Source organism: Cynoglossus semilaevis, chromosome 8 (assembly GCF_000523025.1).
Source record: "Cynoglossus semilaevis isolate Cse_v1.0 chromosome 8, Cse_v1.0, whole genome shotgun sequence".
In the NCBI taxonomy this organism is placed as follows: domain Eukaryota; kingdom Metazoa; phylum Chordata; class Actinopteri; order Pleuronectiformes; family Cynoglossidae; genus Cynoglossus; species Cynoglossus semilaevis.
Window position 1 is genome coordinate 18,429,598 of NC_024314.1, and position 23,737 is coordinate 18,453,334.

Below are 23,737 nucleotides of genomic sequence, written 5' to 3' on the forward strand. Positions count from 1 at the left end.
AAGAGTCAGACTTCCTGTATCCAGGCCCACCACCGGATACACACACATGCCAGCACACACACACACACACACACACACACACACACACAGCACCATGGTTTTAATGTAGACGGCTGGAAGAGTTAATTACTGTCATTGAAAGTGAAGTGTACGTGATACTGCACATATTTCTCTCCTGGGTCTTGAACGTCCCACCTGTGTGCTGTAACGTACACCTGGGAGTTGTATTTATTTGGGACTGGTTCTTGTTGTTTGTTGTGGATCGTTAACATTTACAGCTTTTAAAAAACAACATAACATCGTTGTTTGTTTTCTTCTCTGATTGGCCAAGAAAAGCATCCATAGTAGACCAGTGGGCAAACTGACCTCTCAGTGACCTCTACTGGGTGATGCATACAGTACATGGCTAGGATGTAGTTGTACGGTGCTTGAACTGTTTCAAAGTGGACCTTGAAAGTGCTTGAAAAGTGCTTGAATTTGCCCTGGTCAACTCTGTAATAGCTGTTATTCCTCTCGACATTGTTTTTTTTTTTTTTTCACTTTCAGCCTGTGAGATAATCAGGATGTCGACAGAATTGTTGTTGTGGCCAGTTGACGTGTTCCAGTCGCAGCGTGTGGTGTTGCTTCACTTTTACCTTTTTATTCCAGTGTTTTCGTCGACTCTGCGTTTGTCGGTGACCGCGCTGCGATCGCAAATACAGAGTCGCCATTGTCGCCACGAGACGTGAACTCTGTGTGTGTGTGTGTGTGTGAGACAGTGATCTAATAGGAGCTGATGGTGTACTCCACTGCAGCTGCTCTCACACTCCCACTCCCTGTCACAAAAGCAGTGAGAGGAGAAAAGTAGACTGTAATTAAACATATAAGACACGAGGAAGCAGCGAACTCAGCCAAGCAGCTCAGAATGATCCGAACTGAAGTCGAGTTCTGCTCATGTTCTCAGGTATCTTCACAGATCCAGTTAGAGAGAGGAGTCTAATCATCACATTCAACAGTTTAACACGAAAAATCCTATCACTGTGTGTGTGTGTGTGTGTGTGTGTGTGTGTGTGTGTGTGTGTCAAACCACTCGTACTGTCAGTTCAAATGTGTGTTAAATGAACCCACACTCTGACAGCCGATCAGTTTGTGTGTGTGTTTTATCCACTGGTCTGAAGTCTGGTCTGACTGACTCAGAGAAACGTCTGAGTCTTCAGGCTGTGGACAATGACAAGTGACTGACAGTTCAACCGTCCAATGGGAGCCCGGCTCCAGCCTCGGCTCGTACGTGCAGTTTCACCCTGAAACAGGCCATGATTGGATTCTCTCCCAGCCTGTGAGAACATGCTGGAACACACAGAATAACAAATAAAAAACAAACTGCATTTTTTACGTAACATCTTACTCAGTGTTTCCCAACCTTTTTCTTCTTGTGACCCTGTTTGTGGCGACATTTTTTTGTTGTGTTGTTTGTTGTACTTTATTACATATACAGAGTAACCAGGTTAGTGCATGTACTTTTAATGAAGATGCAGCGGCTCAGATATTTTTACACGCTGCGTTTTATTTGAACCTGATTTATATTCATGAGAGTGAACTGATACAGTTGTTGAAGATTGTGTGGCTGAAAAGATATTTTTATCAGCAATCTTTTTAAAGCAACAACCTGTGAGCCGACGCCGTTTGAATTTTATAGTATCAAATACCTCTGATGTTATTCTTGAGAATATTCTGAAACCTATTTGCGATTAATTCTGATCAAATAAAAAAAACATTATAAACTTCTTTGATAAAGTCCAGGATATGGTCTGGATTAAAACATTATAAACTTCTTTGATAAAGTGTGAATGACGTCCAGGATATGGTCTGGGTTTAGCTGTGATTTCATTTTTTTTTTTTTCCCGTCCAGACGACAGCAGATTTCCAAAGTGAAGATGATTACTGAGAGTGTTTTTTTTTTTTTTTTTTGAGTGTGCAGAGTGAAGTGTAGCAACTGTGTTTTTGAGCAGCAGTGAGGGGACCACAGGGGTCCGCAGGTGCATCAGGTGGTGTGTGTGGCTGTGTCTTTTACACACACACACACATTTGCAGAATTTTTCTCTTATTCTGCGTTCTGCGGAGTGTGTTTGTAAACGGTTGTCAAAGTATTTTCATTGGCTATTTTTTTTTTTCAAATTTTTCAGTTTATATTTGTTACTGTTTACTTGTGTTTGGTTTTGTGATTCTTTTGGAGCAGGGTTTGGTTTAACAAACATCTGAAGCAATGCTGAAAAAGGTCAAGAGTTAGATATGACTAAGAGACACACACACACACACACACACACACATACAGGAACAGACGGACAGAGAGGAAGACGGTCAGACAGAGGGAGGAACGCTGCTAGAATAAAACTGGGAAGGAAGTCTGAGAATGGTTGTCATGACAACCACACCCTCACACCCCCCCCCTCCCCCCCGCAACATACATGTGCAAATACACACATGACATATACACACGTGCGTGCGCACACACACACACACCCGTCGTGTGATTGTCTAAGACTTGGTGTCGATAAGGAAGGACGTTGTGTGCAGAATGACGATGAAGTAGTTCACGTGAAGACGTATCTGAGCAGACACTCTGGGGGGGGGGGGGGGAGGGTGTGTGTGTGTGTGTGTGTGTGTGTTTCGATTTCTTCCTGCTATTGTCAGCGGTGTGTGTGTCTGCACAGTGGTGTTACTCATGTGTCGGGTCAGACGGAGGTTAAACTCCACTCTGTTTGACTTCATTTAAACTTCAATAATAATCTTTATTTACTGCATCATTTTCTCTGCTCGTCAAAACACGAAAGGCAGAACATTTAAATTCTACTGCTAGGTGGCAGTAGATGGCTATGAAAACTTTAAAAAAAATCAGATCTTCGTGAGTGTCTTTCTTCAATTCCTGCCAGTATATCAGTGTTGTCTTCAACTAAACAGGCTGAGATTTGAGTCAATTATGAGTCATTCAAACTAGAATATTATTATTATTTTATTAAATATAGTTTTTGTCAGATTTTTGTTCAGTGTTGTGCCGTGTTTTTTTTCCTGATGATATATATGTGAGCGTGGTTCAGAAACACTGTTGCACACAACCTTGAGGATGTCACGCACTACATGTGTCAGTGTCATTTCCCGTGGTCAGCAGAGTCGCGGGAGCAGTGCTGAGTAAACACTCTGAGCAGATCCACCTGTCTGCAGATTACTGCAGTACAGCTGGTTTTGAACCCTTGACATTTTAGTAAGATGACCCATGTTCAGCCACTGCTTTATATCTGCATTTCCGAGGAAGACAAGAGTTTTGTAAACAATTGAAGTTTTGGCAAAATCACAAGAACTCCGAAGAAGTTAGGAAATATTTTCACAACAAAAAGAACACGGTTTTTTTTTTAAACTGCTGTCAGATGGTCAACGGCCAGAGTCTGAGACGTGTTCAGTCTCTGGGTAGCACAGTCGGTACAGCGTCAGACTTTTAATCTGAGGGTCCAGGTTTGAGCCCCAGAGGAAGCACAGAGCTGGAACCTCCCATGTGGTAACCCAGGTCGTTAACACAGTGGATCTTCTTGGTGGTTATCACACCTGCCTTACACATCTGCCCTACGTGCAGAAGGCCCTAGGTTCGTGCCCAAGAAGAACCGCTTACTTAACGGCGCCTCCTGTGGCAGCCTGTGTTGGGTCACACACTCACACTGTGAATTGTTTTGTCCAACAAGAACAACTTTTCAAAGAAGGTCATTGCTGACCAGACTTGTTCTTTTATTCAGAGTCATCTGGCTCAGGCCCACCCATATGCTCTGTCAGTGCTGTGTCACCGGAGGCAGTAGAGAAGCCGCTCACACTGACCCATATAACGAGGGGAGAGCAATGACTGGAGAAAGAGACATGTTGAGGAAATGAGACGGAAAGGAAAATTAAAGCTTGAAAGAAGAGCCTTAAGAAAACAAGTAGGGCAGGGTTTGTTGGCTTTTTAGACAAAGATGAATAAAAGACACTTCCTGTTAGGGTGAAACTGTGGTTTCACTGTGGCGTCTGTGTTTGGGCACAGTTGACATTTTATTCTCAACATCAATTTGTTTTTTTCGACATGTTCGAAAATTGGATCCGTTTTTCTATTGTTATTTTCTTTCTTCTTCCTTTTTAACTTTTAACTTTATTTCTTGTACTTCCTCTTCTTGGTTTTTTTTTTTTTCTCCTTTGAATCTTATTTTTCCATCAGTTTCGACTGTGAGTCAGAGAAATGGGTCTACTAAGAGTGTGTGTTTGCGAGCGTGAGCTCATGTGTTTCTCAGGTTGCCCTTGCCACGTTATCTGTTACGTAGCGTTTTCTAAAAATAGCAGATTCACCTGCACGGGAGTGAAGGAGGAGAGAGGGGACGGAGGCAGGACCCAAACGAAACGGTGCTCAAAGGATAAAGGGATCGCTGAGGCTTCCAGGTGGAAGCTTTAGATCAGGAAGTTCGATCGAAAAAAAACAAATCTCACCTTTATGTCCTTTATTGTTTGGACAGTAAACACCAGGAGGAAGTACATTTCCTGGTTTCCCTCTTCTTGGACACCGTCCCTCGGGCAGGATCCCGGAAGACACCAAAGCCCTCATTTCTCCAGCTTTTCATTACAGCCGAGTGTGAAGACTAACAGTAATACACGCCATGTTACTGAAAGCCTCGACTCCATCCTTACAAATACGCACATACACGGTGCGGCCGAGCAGAGGGCTCAGGTGTCTGGTGTCAGGTCTCCTGTCATGTTGACTGGTATAATTACCTGACTTGTGCTGTGAAGTAACTCCGGCTTCAGTCAGTCTGAGCTGAACACCGACGGCACAGCCAGTGAGGGACCAATCATTATTATCCTTCTTATAATAATATTTATCATCATCGCTGTCATCACGATGATAAACGTGGAAGCAGGGAAGGAGGCTCGCAGGAGCGGGAAGGTGAAGAAGGTTCGATGGTTCCACCGTCTTCTGCGTCGTCGGTGAGTGTTGGCGTTGACCTTTGGATCTTCTCTCTGTGATCATCGTAATCAGCGCAACCTAGTGTTTTATGGCTGTGTTCCTGTTAAACAATCCACTCTGTGCACGTCGTCTCTAAATGTCAACCTGAAAATATTCGGAGAGTGCCGAGGGTTTTCACCGCGGCCGTAGTTTTCTGCTGTGAAATGTGAGACGAAGAAGGAAATCACCTTCTCATTGATCAGTCTTTGAGTGATGGTGCTGTCGGCTGCCAAAGAATTAAGTCTATGACAGAATTAGAGGAGACGGATTATCAAAATGGACTTTGTGTCTCTGGAGTGTTTGTCTGGTCTTTTAGCTCCAGTTTCAACAACTGACTGGAAGTCTTATAATCTGGCCAAAACTGGAAATGCGTCGCAAAATGAGCCGTTCGGATTTCATCTGACCCCGCCCCTACACTAGTTAGCTATACTGCTATACCGGACGGCTATGATGTACAACCCAAAAGCTAAGAACAGCTGTTCATTTAGCGAAGCAGCTTTATGATGTAAACACTTGGAGGGAGTGTGTTAGTAACAAGGAGGAGACCGTACAGTCAGGCTGTACAACGTTGGTTAGTCTACATATTGACATCAAAGCACAGGGGGGTCCTCGGTTTACGACGTCCCTGACCTACAGCGTTTCGTGGTTGAGTCTTGTGGCGAGCGGAGCGGGTAAATATGTCGTCATGTGGCGAAGGACAGTTTATATTTGCCAGTTGTACGACATACGTACATACGAGTTAGCGTTGCATCGTAGGAAAGGAGCTCCGATGTCAGTCAGGGACCCCTCCCTCCCCCGTAAACCATATTATATCTGGGTTTGTAGGGATGAATTTTTTCTTTGTTTTTTCTTATTATTTTTATATTTATATAAGTATCACTTTTGAGGTTTTTTTAAAATAAAAACCACACCTGACTAAAGAGAAAACAGTTAGAAAAAGCTCTCCTTCGTCATTCAAGATGTCAGACTCGAAAGTTCAACTTTTCAACTTCTGAAATCTTTGCCACATTTGTGCAGAGAACCGAAGCGTTTCACACCCAAACCCACTCTGCTGCAGTTGCGAGTCTCTGTTTTGTCAAACCAACCTTCTCCCACGTAATCACAACTTCTTCTGCTTCAAGTCAGAAGATGTTCTGCTGGATTCCTCCCACTTGCAGCTGCCTTTGTGCTTTCATGGTTATTACTTTTGTTCTCCGGCGCACGGTGGCGAAGCTTTCATGTGCGGGGTGTTAACAGACGCGGTGTAAATGCAGACTTGTTTTCAATTCACACTGAAAATTAAATCTCCCGAGGAGTCGACGACTGTCGACATAAAGTCTCTGGTTTATTACAGAGGTAACGTTGTCCCCTGGTTATCAGAATCTACAGATGGGATAAAGAGCTTCACGCTGATCCAGCTTCCCCGTAGGACCATGTGTGAGAATACAGTGATGTCATGTTGTTGCAGTGTCACGGCCTCAACCCAGCAGATAGGAATGAAGACATCAAACTGGAGGTCTGGGCCATAGAAGTCGAAGGCCCTGTTTACCCAGGTTCCCTGGTTCATGGCCCACATACAGCCTAATTTGATGTCAAGTGGGCCGGACCAGTACAATCATAACAGAATTACCTATGAATAACAATAAGCCCATGTTTTTATAAGCACAAGTTCTATCTGTCTATCAGCAGGAGCAAAAAATGTTTGTGCATTTTCTCACCTTCAAAATTCATCACGCGGGCCGGATGGAACCCCCCAGCGGGCTAGTTTTGGCCCACAGGCCGTATGTTTAACACCACTGGTCTAATTGCATTATTGATCCATATTCACATCGTCGCCATGTAAACACTGATGACCCCAGGCCCTTGTGTTTGTGTTAATTTATCCAGATAGGAGAGTTATAATAAGAATACATTCATCTTTAACCCTTGAAGCAGATCAGTCCATGATCAATATATATATATAAATAAAGACGAAGTCCATTTACAAAGACACGGCGTGAGATCGTCTTTGAAGCGTTCACAGCAGGACTTGCCTTTCAAACCGCTGCGTTATCAGAGCTTTAGGAACAGGGATGAAAGAGTCCAGCTTCAGATGAAGAACTGAGGATGGGACAGCAGTCTTCAGGGGGACGTCTCGCAGGAGCGCTGAGCAGACAAGTCCTCTCACATGTTGGATTTCAACGCAACGTCCTGGCATAAAAGTGTAGTGGTGTCAGAACCTAGCCTGTGTGTGTGTGTGTGTGTGTGTGTGTGTGCTGGACGACATCCAAATGTCTTGAAGGAAACGGTGTGTCACGAAAACTTACTTCACACTTGTCTTTTGGAAAAGTGACAGCACATGGTGTAGGCTGGAGTGTGTGTGTGTGTGTGTGTGTGTGTGTGTGTGTGATCTTCCTACATGAGGTGACTGGGTTTGTGCTGAAGCCGCTGCATTTATGGTTAACTTACACACACACACACACACACAGAGCAGATTCTCCACCAGTATAATTACTGGATGAGCTGCCGATGCTCCCACTGTTCCGTCACCGTGGCAACGCAGACAACCCACCTCTGCAGCAGGAAGAGGAGGAAGAGGAGGAGGAGGAAAACTTGAAAAAGAGAGAGTGAGAAAGAGAGAGACAAAAAGAGGAGTCAACAGAGGCAGGATGAGAGGGACAGGAGCGGAGGACGACAGGGGAGAGAGGGAGGAGCAAAACAGCGGGGGACGGTTGGAGGCAGAGCAGGAAAGGATGGGAGAACGGGAGGTGATGTGAGGACAAACGAGGGGGAGGAGAAAGTGAAGAAGAAGAAGAAAATGGACAAGTTAGTTTTGTCACAGTTTAGTCAATTAAGGAAAAGAACCGTTTTGGGTTGTTTTTTTTTTTATTTCTCCCGTTTGTCCAGGCTCTGACACAGGTTTCTTCTCTTCCTGTCAACATTTCTATCTTCAATGACATCACACACATCCTTTCACTGACCAATGGGAACTGGTTTCTACAGCTGTGGGCCACTCCCAGTTCATTTTCAATGTTTTCTACCCATTTTAGTAATTAGGGACGATTGAAAGGGGACACACTCAGGGGACACGCCCCCCACTTTGGGAACCACTGCTGCGATAGAAATGCTACGAAAAGTTTAAAAAAAAAAACCCCTTCTTTGTTTGATAAATCAACTTTATGATGTAGCAGAAACATCAAAGGACTGATTGAAGAACTTTTTGATGAACATTTCAACAAGAGCTCATTAAAATCCCCGCGCTCCTCAAACGCCTCGGTTTGGTGGCCGTCGTTCCCGCTGTTCACCAGCAGGGCAGCGTCTCGGTGAGCAGCAATTATCGTCTGAGTCCAGGGTTAACGAACACACACTGAGCAGAAAACAATGTGCTGAAACCTCAGCTGGACGTCGGCGGGTTTTTCAATTTGTGTTTTATTGTTGCAGCTCCTGCAGGAACCAGACTTCACTGGTGTGTGTTTTCTCTCTAGAACAACAGATTAAAGTCACTCAGCAGCAGTGGCTTCAAACGTCGGACTTACAGGTCTTGTTAAAGCCAGTGTTTATTTTGGGCTAAAATGGACTTTTAAGAAAATAAATCTGCTCAAATCTATTGTGTCTTTCCAACCATGAGACTGCAGACCTTTGTTTTGTCGGGTCGATTTGAGGAGCTAAGCCTCCAGCCCGTGATCCACTCTGCTTTTAGTAGATTAAGACTTAAATTTAATGGTGTGCCATGACCTGTGTGTGTGTGGGGGTGTGTGTGTGTGTGTGTGTGTAACACTTTTCGTTCTAAAATGATTGCGGTGCAAAAGTGTGGATCTCAGCAGGTTTTGTTGAGAACAGGCCAAGTGTAAAGTCAGAGCCGCGGAGTGACAAGTCGATGTATGTGTGTTTCTCATCACACACACACACACACACACGCACACACACACACACACATTAGCTGTGAAGACACTTATGTAAGCCGTTGCCCAGATATCTGGTCTAGTCCGGTCCTCTGGATCAGCTCTGCGAGACGTCCTGCACAGATGGTCCCGTCTGTACCATCTGTAGATGATAGAACCAATCATAATTGATAGATAATAATAATAATAATAATAATAATAATAAGGATAGATGTAGAACCAACAAGATGCTGCTAATGTTCCTCAGGGAAGTCTCAAATTGACATGATGGTGATCAGGTCCCCATCAGATCAATTCCTCAGGGAAGTCTCAAATTGACATGCTGGTGATCAGGTCCCCATCAGGTCAGGTCATCAGGTCAGGTCATCAGGTCAGGTCATCAGGTCAGGTCAGCTGAGGACGATGTCTGCCATTTGTCTCCTTTAAATTGGGTAGTTTCCTTTTTCAGAACATTTTCTCCATCCATCCATCTGTCTATATGTATGTGTATGTATATATATGAACATATGTATGTGAATATATTTGTATATTTACATATACAAATTTACGAATTTGTTAAAATGACTATAAAATATCACTGTGGTCATCGATGACACGTCGAGGTCGAGTGGACCCTGAAATACATTAGTGTTGATTTTAAAAAATATATATATCTAGTTACTCAACCCCTAACCCTGACCTTGTGTTCTAGTCTGAATGTAAGAACTCGTGTGATTGGCTGAGTTGGTGATTGCAGTGACGAGGCAGTTGGACAGGTGTACTTCATGGAGTAGCCTCCCAGTTTAACGTCCAGACATAAAAGTAAAATAACAAAACAACAGCAGAGACAGGACACCGTGTTTGTGTGTCCACTCCCTGCTCTGCTCTGGTGACATATGTCCAGTCACCGTAGGTCTTTACATTTGTGTTGTGTCACCCACGCAGAACTATTTTTATCCCAGGAGTCGTGAGCGTGTTGACGTGTGTGTGTGTGTGTCAGTGTGTGTGTGTGTGTGTGTGATCAGATTTCAGAATAGGTAAGTGGACTCCTCTTTGTCCAGGTTGATAATTTTAGACCGACGGCCACTGAAACTTTCAACAGTGGGGTCAGGTGCTGTCAGACCTTTTCCACTGTCTCACACACACACACACACACACACACACTGTACGTAGTTACTGTAATCACTTACATTATTGTCTGAATAACCAAAACCACTGCTGGTCCTCAGAGACTTGGGTTCCTTGTTTTGGACAAATGGACGTTTAAACCAGACTTACATGTAAATTGGACTCCTCTCCTCGACATCATTTCCTGTCATTTTCATGGTGTTTACTAGAAAAGCTGAGGCAGTTGACAAACCTCATCATACGTGCAACTTTTTCTGCAATTAAGTGGCGAAAAAACTTATAACGATGCTAGGACAAGTACTTTTAATATTATTTTTAATAGACCTAATGCAATAGCACCACACTGTGGTCACACTGAGCACATACAATTACAGTAGCCGTCCTTGGCTAGTCTTTCCATGTTTGAATTGTGGTCGCTAATTGTGTCTGGCAGTAATAGTGAAGACTATATATTTTTATTTATACATACATGATGTTTTTTTACAATGCAAAGTTGTTATTACGTTGTCCAGCAGAGGGCAGCCTGGGCTGAGATAAACCTCAAACAAGAAGAACAAATAGGATGATGACTTTTTTTCAATAGACCCAATGCAATAGAACCACAGTGTGGTCACACCGAGCACATACAGTTACAGTAGCCGTCCTAGGCTAGTCTTTCTTGCTTGGATTGCGGTCGCGATTTGCTTCTGGCTGTGATAGTGACTATATAGTTTTCTTTATATGTATATTATGTTTTTTTCTAATACCAAATTATTACATCATCCAGCAGAGGGCAGTGACATAAACCTAAGCTCCAATACTGGGCCCTCACTGAAAAAAAGAAAACATGATGATGATGACTATATGAAAAATGAGGAAAAATCGAAACTCAGAGCAAGAGCTCAAAAAAGAGGAAACGAGAAGATGGAGAGTGAGAAAGCCTCTGCTGTAACTGCTGAGTAACTCTGAGAGAACAGCTCTGTCATCGTCGTTGTCACCCTCCATCACCACCACAGAGAAGTGACACTGGCACATTTCCCTCCAAGCTGCTCCGACTCTCGGACATGTGCGCTCACACTCACATCACCATTAACTCATTTCCATTATAAATGCAACTGAAGTGTGCCTTCATGTTGGCTGCAGCAGCTCTGTGGTGACAGAAGCTCTGGTTACAGGGAGAAGTGACTCCACAGTTTTGTTTTTTTTTCTTAATGTTTGAACTTTACTGAAAGTGTTTCTATTTCTGTGCGGTTTTCACAGAAAGGCCATCGCCCGCTCAGGCCTCCAGCACCTTGGTCCTCCTCAACCTCTCCTGCCTCCTGCAACCAACGGCCCCAACAAGGAGCTGCGCACCTGTGTGGACTGGACGGTCAGACATGAACATGCACTTCAATCATGAGCATTCTATTATAGACAAAACTTTAGGACTTAGGAAAAAACTGTGTTTCTGAAGAAAAGCAATGAAAAACTCCTAGAATGTTAAAATGTAAAATAATCATGAAAAAATATCTAAATATATTGTAGCCAACATATGTATTTTTATAGAATTAGTTACAAATTGTTATTTTTGGGTTTTTTTTCCCATTTCTGGCACTTTCTGGCCAATTTCTGGTGTAGAATATATTGCTGTGAGCGCAGATAGCCAGGCTAACGTTAGCAACAACAGCACTGGTACAGACAAACTGTGTCCCATCCATAATTATTAGACGTATTTTACTTGTAGCCCACCACTCTTTAAAAGTATACTCTATATATTATAGTACATATAATATTTTGTGTCAAAGTTTTCAATTAGTTCAGCCATAATTGTCTTTTTGAGTGTAAAGACCCGGCTGCTACTTGGTTAGCGTAGTAGCTCAGTGGTACAGACAGATGACATCACAACTTCTGAAAGTTTCTCAGTCAGGTGTTTTTAAAAATATATCTATAGCCTTTGTCATCATAGTGCTATGTTGAAACTATTATTCCCTGTGTGCCGGCACTTAAAACAGTATTATTTTAACAGATTAGGAAAAAAAACAGTAAGCTAATATCTTGCTAAGCTGCTAGCAGAACAGCTAAACGGTCCTTCCTGGCAGACAAACACAACACCAGACGGAACTGGAAACGTTTGGTTTAAACTGACATTCAGTTAGAGACTAATATGTGGTTGTGTTAGCAAAGAGAATCAGTCATACACTTTAGATCTAAACCTGATTCTGTTGTAGTTTTTATCTGGAGTTTTAATGCCTCCATTTTCAGGACATGTCACAACCTTTTTATATCCTTCTGTTTGACAAAAGGTTTTTGTTAGATGAATTGTTGCTTTAAAAAAAAAAAACAAAAACCAGCCACATAAAGGATGAAGACCCTGCCTGCCTCTGTCTCTCTGCTGGGCTCGTTCTGTTTGTCTGACTCACCAGATGACATTTGGATTTCCATGCCGGCAGATTTTTCAAAGCAGAACGGTCTCAGCAGCCGTATGTTCATGGCAACAAAGAGATAGAGATTTTTCCTCCTGGTCGTCGGCCATTGTAGAAGAAATTCCCAACAACTCAGGAGCTGGGCTGTCAGCGTTAACACAATAATGACACATGTTAGATATTAAATCTGAAATTTAAATACAGAATATAGTAATCATTTTTATAGATAGACAGCCTGCTCAGAAACACACAGTATTTGACCCTTTCTGTTTTTCTATTTGCAGTATTTAATAACATACATTTATAAAATGACTCACGCAGCTAAAGAGCGACTCAAAAACCACTAAGTACAATTATTTTGTAAGACACTGCAGACGGGTGAAAAAAAAATGTTTTCCTCCTTTCCTTCCTTGTTCTGTAACAAAAATATTTTCTCTTCTGATAAAAGTCTGCATGAGGATGAAAATTAATCTCTGCTGGATCCATGAGTCTGCAGTTTTGTAAAATCTGCACATTCAGTCGGACGAACGTTTGGAGGGTTTTTCTGTATCGTCGTGATTTTTCTTTCATTTTCTTATCTAATTCTGAGTACCAGCTTTGCGGCTGCAAGCTCAGCGTAGAAGGTTAATTACTCAAATACTACTGCTACATACTACTACTGGGAGTAGCCCGATCCGATGCTAGGGATCTGTATCAGTTTGATATTGATCAGAAATTTCAGGATCAAACATCTACCAACTAGTTTGTGTTTGAGTTTTAACGTTGGAATGATGGAACAAGACTTACTTTATAAATTTATGGGAGATGGCGACGCAACCACGAAACCTGTAGTCGATGACGTCGTAAACCAAGGACCACCTGTATATTAACGATGAGTCAAATTGGCTCCCTCTGCTGACACTAAGTATTTATGCTACAAAATATATTTTTAAAAATTAGTCCGAACAAGGTTCTTTTCCTTGAATGAAATGTCCTGGAATGGAGGTCCCTAATAAATCATACATTCTTTATTCCAGTCGATTCCAGGTGTAAAGACTCGCTGACGTTATTGTGCCCAGAGAATAAACTGCTCCCAGCTTTACTTCACTTACAGCGGATTTAGCGCGAAGAAAGTCAGGCGTCTATTTTGGTCTGATTCAACAAAGAAAGGAGTGAGTTTACCACCAGCTGTTAAAAAAAAAGTATCCCTTATATTAAAATAAACACTAACTGTGGCTTTGGTATGAAAGCTTCAAAAGAAAACAAACAAAGGAAATAATGAAAGAAAGGCAGCGTTTGTTCTGGATTCTGACTGCTGGGCTAAAAATACCCCCTGGCCTAACCAGGCTGAAGGATGACGTGTCATGTGATTTTGATCAAGTCATGGTCTCAGTCTCCGTGATTGATCGGTGAGGTCGTTAATAAATCATGCGTCCGTAATGAACAGTAAATACAACAGGCTGTAAATGTTAATTGGACGGTGTAAGTGGAAAAACTGTGCTCCCTGCAGGCATGGCACATCATTACTGACTCTGAGCAACCAGCAGGAAACACACACACACACACACACACACACTCCCAGCAACCAGATACAGTACCTAGGTGCAATATGACCGCAGGACACTAGGGAAAGTATCAGGAAGTTGCGAGGAACTTGGAACAGTACAGTAGCATGCGTAGTGACAGTTCCAGGAACTATTTGACTCATCGACAAGAAGGTGTTTTGAGGATTAGGAAAAGTACCAGGAGCTCCGTTATTGTTCACTGTTGAACATGACTCAAAGTATTATTTATTTAAGTGTTACAGAAGGACAGTACCATGTACACATTAGTGCAAGTACTTACTACACTTTCCTTTCACTTTCCTTTCACTTTCCAAATATTTGCACCAGATAATCTGGAACTTTTTACAATAAAACTAATGCCAATTAGCATTTTTGTCACAGAAATGATTACCACAAGCTAGGAACAGTACCAGGAACTGTACACTATCCCACTGCAGAGACTGTGAGTACCAAAAACTAAAGACGGTTCCAAGATTTTTGATGCATTTCAATTGCTACACAGGACCAGGAACTGTTTACAGACTTTAGCTATGACACAGTTGCCAAAAAACTGAAGGGAGTTCCAAAAAACTGCATCATGTTTCCACTACAGGAAGTACTGTAGTACAAACACTGGGTACTTACTCCTGTATAATTCACACCGTGTTTCAGTCACACACACTACACACTCCTGTGTGTGTGTAGATTGATGTGTGTCATGTCATGTCGGTGTGTGTGTTTTCTCTCAGACCCCTGTAGTGTTTGATTAACACCTTCATTTAACATGCAGTGTATAATTACCCTCTTCCTCCTCCTCCTTCTCCTCTTCCTCCTCCTCCTCCTCCTCCTTCTCTCTGTGTCCGACTGTCTGTACCTGACTGTCTCTGTGTGCGACTGTCTGTATCCGACTGTTTTCTTCTTGCCCCCCCTCCTGCTCCTCAGCAGCAGCTGTAATTACCCTCTCCACACATTGTTGACCCACGACACTGTTGCTTACTGCTGATGCCGAGGTTACACTTTACAACTGACAACAGTCGGACTGACAGAATGATGTCAGCGATCAGTGTGCCTGACTTTGTGACTGTATTACTTCGTCTGTGTCCGACTGTCTGTGTCCGACTGTCTGTACCTGACTGTGTCTGTGTGCGACTGTCTGTACCTGACTGTCTCTGTGTGCGACTGTCTGTATCCGACTGTTTGTATCCGACTGTGTATGCGTGTCCGACTGTCTCTGTGTCCGACTGTCTGTACCTGACTGTCTCTGTGTGCGACTGTCTGTACCTGACTGTGTCTGTGTTTGACTGTCTGTACCTGACTGTGTCTGTGTGCGACTGTCTGTACCTGACTGTCTCTGTGTCCGACTGTCTGTGTCCGACTGTGTCTGTGTCCGACTGTCTGTACCTGACTGTGTCTGTGTTTGACTTTCTCTGCAGGAGAACGCGGTGAACGGTGACCACGTGTGGATGGAGACCAGTTGTTCTGGGGAGCTGTGTTACCTGGGAGAAGACACCTGTCTCCTTAAGACTGCAGTGAGTCCTGAGACACACACACACACAATCTCACACACGTTTTCATCAGAATTAGAACTTTCTGATTATAAAAAAAAACAGTTTTTGAGTATTTCAAGACGAACAGTCCGACAGAGTCCAGTTACTTCTGTCCTTAAATCACAGTCATTCATACATTTGAACTGTTTTTTTGTTTTTGTTTTTTTTTACAAAAATCAGTTCTGAATGAATATTTCTAAAAATGCTAGAGCTCCAAGAATTCAGTAGACAGAGCGTGTATTTTTTTTTATCTGTCGTCTTCATTTGATTTGTTAGTCATTTTAGCGACACTGGTGTTTTTACAGCATATATAGCACCCCCTAGTGGATTGTGCAGTAACTTCCAGGTAGAGTGTGGTGTTAATTTTTTTTTGTTTGGGAAAGATATTTGGTATTAGACTAAAATCTGTACCTGTGGCAAAACTGAGAGGAGATATTGAATATAAATAACTATTATTGACAGTATTCAACTATAATAATTATTCTTGTTTGGAGTTTTGTGTAGTATGGCACAGCCTGTAGAGATGAGCGTTTGAATTCTGGGGATTTCTTTTTAATTTCTCTTCACAGTCATTTCTCATCATTGTCAGCAGAGTGAATGCCGTTGACATGTGTGTGTGTGTGTGTGTGTGTGTACATGCAACTGTGTGACAGATTGTGTGTTGCATCTCTCTACTTTCTTTCTTTAAGAAGTCTGCTCCCAGGAGGAAATGTGCAGCCTGTAAGATTGTTGTACACACAGGATGCATGGAGCAACTGGAAAAGGTACAAATCACACACACACACACACACACACACACACACACATACTCACACACTCACACACAGGGTCAGTAAATATATTTGAATCATTAATGGTATCCCTGTCACTTCTTTTCCACATTTGTGTCTTGCCTTCATTAAAGTGTTCCAGCTGTTGTATATTTGATGACGCTCCCTCAGTGTTCTCCCTCTCCCTCATAATTGTGATTCCTTTCTATTTTCTCTGACTCTGTCTGTGTTCCTGCAGATCAACTTTCGATGTAAACTCACCTTCAGAGAAGGAGGGAACCGATGCCTCAGAGATGTAAGTGTTGGACGTGAACATTATTTTTCCATCTTTTTACACTTTCTTGTAAAAACAAAAAAAAATAGAAGAAATCACCAAAAATCAAAACTTTTTTTTTACGGGTGTGATCTGGGTGTGTGTATGATTGTATTAAGGAAAATCTCACCAGTCAACTTTAAAACCTCAAACCTTTTATTAGGTCCTAGGACAGCGGCGGCATCACTGGCTTTACTCTGCACTCATTCAGCAGTTACAGCAGTGGTTTTAAACCTCCTGACCCCACGAGGAGTCGCCTGGAATATCTGAAAAGAATTGATAAAATATTTTTTCACTTTTTTAAATTATGGTCAAAACACCACCTACAATCTTCAACAAATGTATTCTCTCACTTTCATTAGTTTAAGTCGAGTTCGAATAAAATCGAGCATAAAAATATCTGAGCTGGTGCGTCTTGATTTAGAACCTTTGTCTACAATCAGCTCCTGCAAACATCAGCAGCCTTTGACCTTTGACCTTTGACCTCTCCTCTGTAACAGCAGAACATTCTGAGACATCACTGGGTCCACAGACGCAGACAAGATGGCAAATGTAGACAGTGTGGAAAGATAACACACACACACACACACACACACACACGCACATATACAGTATATGCAGAGGTTGTTGTTGGTCAGTTGTTGCGCCCCCTTCAGTCTGCCTCAGGGTATGTTTTCATCTCTTTCTTACAGAGTTTTCAGCAGAAGTTCTTTCACAGTAAAGAGATCATCGCCATCAGTTGTTCCTGGTGTAAACAGGCAGTAAGTCGCAGAACGTCACGTGACCACCAGGGGTTGTCTGCTCAAACAAACATTTTAAAATGAAGGCACATTTTTAGACCTCGAAATGGCGTCAGATTTTCTAACTGGTTGATCAACAGGTATAAAAGTCAATCAGTCTGTGAAGTCGCCCCCTGGTGGGTTTCAGTTTACATACATGATGAATTTGTGTTTACCAAAAATATGGTTTGGTTTGTGATGAGGGTCGTCGTCCTGTCGTTGCAGTTCCACAACAAGGTGACGTGTTTCATGCTTCACCAAATCGAAGAGCCGTGTTCACTGGGGGCCCACGCTGGAGTCATCGTCCCCCCGTCCTGGATCATCAAAGTCAGGAGACCACAGGTGTGTACAGACACACACACACACACACACACACACCAGCCAGTCTGTCTGTTAGCTCGTGTTTGTTGATGTTAATTAAAAACGACTTGTGGAACCTAAATATAAAACTCTGAGTGTGTGTGTGTGTGTGAGAGAGAGAGGGAGAGGGAGAGAGAGAGGGAGATAATGGAGGCACAAACCCAGACATGTCAGCACACATCACATCATCTCATCTATACTGTTCTCTCGCTCTCTCTCTCTCTCTCTCACACTCTCTCTCTCTCTCCCCTCTTTTAAACTCTCTCTTCCACTCTTGACACACACTTGTCTCTCCGTCTGTAATTTTAACTCTGTATAACCACACACACACACACACACACACACCACATGGCATCGCTCTGTCACTGATCTAACCTCAGTGTGTGTGTGTTTGCATTTGTGTGTCAGAGCTCACTGAAGAACTCCAGGAGAAAAAAACGCACATCCTTCAAACGAAGGACAAGTAAAAAAGGACTGGATGTGAGTAAAACCTCAACGACCTCTGCCAAAGGTCACACACAACAGTTGAACTTTGACCTGTTGTCCTTCTTCTCCCTCTCTGTAGGACTCTAAATGGCGTCCATTCATGTTGAAGCCACTTCCCTCTCCTCTCATGAAGCCCATTTTGGTTTTTGTAAATCCAAAGAGTGGCGGCAACCAGGTCAGTGAACAGAACCAGTGTAGCAGTGATGGAGGATGTTGATGACCAGACGCTGCCTCTGCACTGACCACTGCAGCTGGACACCCAGCTTTTACCACCTTACAGCTCTCTCTCTCTCTCTCTCTCTCTCTCTCTCTCTCTCTCTCTCTCTCTACAGGGTGCCAAGGTCCTACAGATGTTCATGTGGATCCTAAACCCCAGACAAGTCTTTGACCTGTCACAGGGCGGCCTCCGGGAGGCGTGAGTGTCCAGTTCAAAGCTCCTTAGTCTGGAATTAGTGACATGGAGAAAAGCGAATTTACCTGAAATTACAACCACTCAACACCAGTCTGTGCTGTTTCCTGCCAAATGAAAAATGAAAAGTGATCTTTACTGTTTTCTCCGTCAGGTTGGAGTTGTATCGTAAAGTGCCAAATTTGAGGATCCTGGCCTGTGGAGGTGACGGAACGGTAAGACTCCAAAACGCTCAGCACCGCGGGGCAGATATGAGTACTAATTAATTTTAGGGTTTGTAAATAATTCATTTGTCAATCTTCGCGACCCAAGTCAATAGACAATATTCGTAAACCTTTGGGAAACATGATGCGAGACGATCCAAAAAAAAAATCTTTCACGACCCCTGCGAGACGACCCAAAAAAAAAATCTTTCACAACCCACCTGAATGTCGCGACCCAGTCTTTGGGAATCATCCGTAAAGGACTTATTGATGATGTTTATTTAATTGTTATTTTCAGATTTTTAGAAGAAAAAATCTGTACTTTCCTTCAAAAACGGAGCCAATGACTGACCTCAACCTTGAGCGGATCGAGTGGTGATTTTGTCCAAACTCTTCTCTGCCGTCTGGTTTACAGGTGGGCTGGATCCTGTCGGCTCTGGACGAGCTGCAGATGAACCCTCAGCCTCCAGTGGCTGTTCTTCCTCTGGGAACAGGAAATGACCTCGCCAGGACACTCAACTGGGGCGGGGTGAGTTTATGCTCTCCTTGTCCTTGACTTCTGCTGTGGTGTCGTGGAAGTGGAAGATTCTACTGAATTTGATCCTTTACACATTCCTGTCACAGTTACAGGCGCAGGGTGTGTGACGTTTAAAAGGGTCCCCATAATTGTCATGGCTTTAAGATAAATTTGTATTTGTACATATTGTGACGTTTAAAAGGGTCCCCATAATTATGGATCTGTCATGGCTTTGTACATAAATTAGTATGAAATTATTTATACTGCACAATTAGAGTGAAAAAGTAATCATTTCAAAGAACCTAAAAAGCAAAACGTGACTTAAATTGGGACCGTGAAAGGTGGAGGTTAGCCAAAGGAGCTAAAGTTAGCCAAATAGTTAGCCAATGGTTGGCCAGGAAATTGCTTGTAAGAAGTTAAATGTGGTTTAAAAAAAATTAAAAATGATCCAGTAACAGCAGAAAGTCAGTTAGAAAATAAAAGTAAATAAAAGTTAATGTGAAAAGTTACGATAGCTACAAATTAGCCCAAAAAAACGTTCAACAGAAATAGCTAAGTGCCAGCTAAATCACTAGCTAACAAGTCACTGCTTGTTTGTCTGCAGGGCTACACTGATGAGCCTGTGTCCAAGGTTCTCTGTCACGTGGAGGACGGGTCTGTGGTGCAGCTGGACAGGTGGAACCTCCAGGTGGATAAAACGTCTGCCCTCCCAGAGGAGGGAACACAGAAGGTGAGGAGGCAGAGCCGGAATGGAACCTACAACTTCAACTCTGTGACTCTTTGTTACCAATGTTAAAGGTCACACAGGAAGGTCTTAGTAGAAATAATAATTCATCTGTCGATCGTAGCATTTACTCCGTGTCTTACCGTGTCTCACTGTGCTCTCCGTCCCCTAAAGTTTTCGGTTGTTGTGATTAAATATTGACACTAATGCAGTGATCCTCTGATGTCCGCCCGCAGCTTCCTCTCAACGTCTTCAACAACTACTTCAGTCTGGGCTTCGACGCTCACGTCACGCTGGAGTTCCACGAGTCCAGAGGTGAAAAATCTCCCTTGTTCTGTCCGACACTTTCTTCTTCACTCTTCTTTTTTAGAATGTCAGTTGATGAGGACAAAAAATAATAACCAAGAAAAAAAAATGTTTGTTAAAAAAGTGTTAATGTAACCACTCTAATCTCTCTGTTTCTGTTTTTTTGTTCCCAGAGGCCAACCCAGAAAAGTTCAACAGCCGCTTCCGCAACAAGATGTTCTATGCAGGAGTGAGTGAACACACACACACACACACACACAGACACACACACACACACCCTGCAATTGAGCTCACACAGACCCGACCCACACGTACAAAGATTTGGGTGAAGACGGCAGTGACAGTATGTTGTCTGTTATAATTGGAGATTAGGATTGAAGCCTAATCTCTAAGGGCTGAACGATGATCTACTGTTTCATAGCTGCTCCTTCAGTGTGTGTCACTCACACACACTCTGTGGTTCATTGATCAGACCGTCAGGTAACACAACACTCTCTTCAGCAGAAACAGACCAATCCTCTGGGATTATTTGGTCAGTGATTTCATTTTTTACTTTCACCTTTAATCTCACTTTAATCCACGCAGAAGGAAGGACGTGATGGAAGCACTGATGTCTTTTTAATGAGGAGATCCTAATGGATGTAATGTAATAAGTCCGTGTGTGTGTGTGTGTGTGTGTGTGTGTGTGCCCACAGGCTGCATTCTCAGATTTCCTCCAGAGAAGCTCCAGAGATTTGTCCAAACACGTCAGAGTGGTGGTGAGTGTTAACACACACACACACACACACACACATGCGCGCGCGTGTGCGGTTTGTATCGTTTTTCATGTCGACACGTGTCGTCTGCTGATTAAATCCTTTGTCCTTCAGTGTCTCGTCCATCACTGTTCTCGTTAAAGTGTCCTTCAGAGGGGACACCGCGGTTCCATCACATCTGTGAACTCTGCTGCTCTTACACTGACCCTGACCTCTGACCTCTATGAAAAACCTCTTTTCTAACCTGGATCTAAATGTGCTGTGCAATAAGTAAAAAAGAAACAGCGGAGCAGTCTCCCCCTACTGTTCAAATGGAGAACATAAGATGAAGATAAGATGAAGCCCTTTTCTATCACTACCATAGAAGATAAAGTAAAAAATGAATTCATATCAGATAGGGAAACAAGGTGGGCAACACAGTGGCTTATGATATTAGAACACTTTCAAGAAGGTCACTGGTTGCTGGTTCGATCCTGGTCTTTCTGTAACATGTGTGTGTTCTCCCAGTGTGTGCGTGGGTGTTTTTTCTCACTAAACATTATGGGATTAGGTTGATCGGACACTGCAGTGGTGTGAATGATTGTTTGTCTCTACATGTGACCTTGACATGAACTGATGAACTGTCCAAGATGTAGCACTGCCCCGCCTTTTGGCAACTGGGGATGGGTCCAGCACCTACAACCCTGCAGAGCATGAATGGGTAGAAAACATGAATGAATAAAATCAAGAAATGTTTTATTTTGGTTGATCTACATTGACGGTGCCAAAGTCTTGGCCCGGGGGCCACTTGCGATCCACAAAGTTCTCACAGCTGCTCTGTGATGATAGATGTCAATAATAATTTACAACAAACTTTTTTTTTATTTGTTCGATTTTTTTATTTTCAAATTTTTGTTATTTAACAATGAGTTAGTTGCAGTAAATGTTAGTATAATACAGATTTAATATTTAACAAGAAAATGTATTTTTATAAAATATCTGGTGTTTTTTTGTATTGAACATCATCACTGACGTGGCCCCTCGTTCAAATGTTAGTGACAGTTTATTTTAGTTTGAAAAAACAGATCTACAGGTGATGGTTAGACTTTGGCTCAGTGCCAAATATACCAGATCCAGTACATTATAGTTTGGAGTTAAGAAAATATACTTACCTTCAAAGTCAATGAATCAAATGTCCTAATGGCACAATTATTTATTCATTCAATTCATTTGTCTGATAAAAGTCCAGCTCAGACGTCAGAGTAACTGAAGCTCAGGTCTACGGTGCTGTGACGCAGCTCTGACACAGTGAACCTTCATCTGGATCAGTTTCTCTCTGGTCTCATGTTAAAACTGTTTCCAGTCTGAGTCAGTGAGTTCCAGAGAGAAGCTGAAAATGAAGAACAGAGGTCAAAGCATGAACAACGTGGACGTTGGAGTCAAATAAAATGAGCTGAAGAGCTTTTAGCAAATGAGCTCTTCTCTCTGGGCACATGTTCAGTCGTCAAAGTCTAAAAACCAAGACAAGCAGAAAAAAAAATGTAAAAAAATTCTCACGTTCTGTCTCTCACCCTCAGTGTGATGGAACAGATCTGACACCTAAAATCCAGGAATTGAAATTCCAGTGCATCGTGTTCCTAAACATTCCCAGGTTTGTCTTTTTCAGTATTCATTTATTTATTTATGAAGTGACAAAAGTCTGCGGATCACTATGTTTACAGATGACACTATTCTGCTATGCCATTTTTCAGTTTGACCACTAGATGGCACTGTCAAGACACTATTTATCTTGTGCATCTGTGTGTATGTTCAGGTACTGTGCAGGCACCATGCCGTGGGGAAACCCGGGCGACCACCGAGACTTCGAACCCCAGCGTCACGACGACGGCTGCATCGAGGTCATCGGCTTCACCATGGCCTCGCTGGTGAGAGATAAAACAGCAAACGGGAGCGGTCATGAACAAGTTCAGATGTTTACGTACTACTTTCCTTTTCCACTAGGCGGCGCTGCAGGTGGGCGGTCATGGAGAGAGGCTTCACCAGTGCAGGGAGGTGGTTCTGACCACCTACAAAACTGTTCCTGTGCAGGTGAATTATAACTGCTCCCTCTGCCCATTGAAAACACTTAAAGGAAAGTTCCGGTGTAAACTGTAAACAGGGCTGTAATGACCTTGACATGGACCAGAACAGTTCTTCCTGGTTCCCCGAGAATCAATTCCAACCAATAGGGTACCAAATGGGTCCTAGCACATAAAGCGAACGCTGTCAAACACTGGCTAGCCTGGTTTGTTTTGATTTCTGCACTGAGCAGTTTTCTATGGCGCCATCATGTGGAGGCTTGAAAAATTGCAGAGGATTTTTGTGAGAGAATGTGTTTACATGGATATTTGACGCCAGTATATGGATAATAATGTATGGAAAGATGAAATGTAGCCATATGTCATAGTACTGATATTTTGGCATAGAATAATGAAATGTCATGTTTATGAGATGTTGTAGACTGGAGCAGATTAAGATCTGTGAGGTTTTTTAAAACTGCCCCCACCGTCTGTGTGATTTCTACTTCCATACAGTTTTTGTGTTACATTGAGGTGACAGGATTGTAATGACCTCACCTCACAGTGACCTGTGCACGTGTGTCTGTCCACAGGTGGACGGTGAGCCTTGTCGACTCGCTCCATCCACTCTGCGCATCTCCCTTCGAAATCAGGCCAACATGGTTCAG

The 23,737-nt window shown here is 42.8% G+C and overlaps 1 protein-coding gene across 1 annotated transcript in view; it reads left to right on the forward strand.

Annotated features, from left to right (window-relative positions):
• Positions 1 to 23,737, forward strand: part of dgki (diacylglycerol kinase, iota) — a 43,800-nt gene that overhangs the window by 14,297 nt on the left and 5,766 nt on the right. The window contains 20 exon segments of the mRNA XM_017034640.2: positions 11,200 to 11,308; positions 15,298 to 15,393; positions 16,101 to 16,175; positions 16,420 to 16,476; positions 16,995 to 17,063; positions 17,187 to 17,255; positions 17,499 to 17,615; positions 18,042 to 18,113; positions 18,199 to 18,294; positions 18,452 to 18,534; positions 18,683 to 18,743; positions 19,147 to 19,260; positions 19,853 to 19,978; positions 20,209 to 20,287; positions 20,452 to 20,507; positions 20,974 to 21,036; positions 22,590 to 22,663; positions 22,826 to 22,937; positions 23,014 to 23,100; positions 23,663 to 23,737. The exon segment at positions 23,663 to 23,737 is cut by the window's right edge and continues 29 nt beyond it. Of these exon segments, the coding sequence (XP_016890129.1) occupies positions 11,200 to 11,308; positions 15,298 to 15,393; positions 16,101 to 16,175; positions 16,420 to 16,476; positions 16,995 to 17,063; positions 17,187 to 17,255; positions 17,499 to 17,615; positions 18,042 to 18,113; positions 18,199 to 18,294; positions 18,452 to 18,534; positions 18,683 to 18,743; positions 19,147 to 19,260; positions 19,853 to 19,978; positions 20,209 to 20,287; positions 20,452 to 20,507; positions 20,974 to 21,036; positions 22,590 to 22,663; positions 22,826 to 22,937; positions 23,014 to 23,100; positions 23,663 to 23,737 (1,690 nt within the window).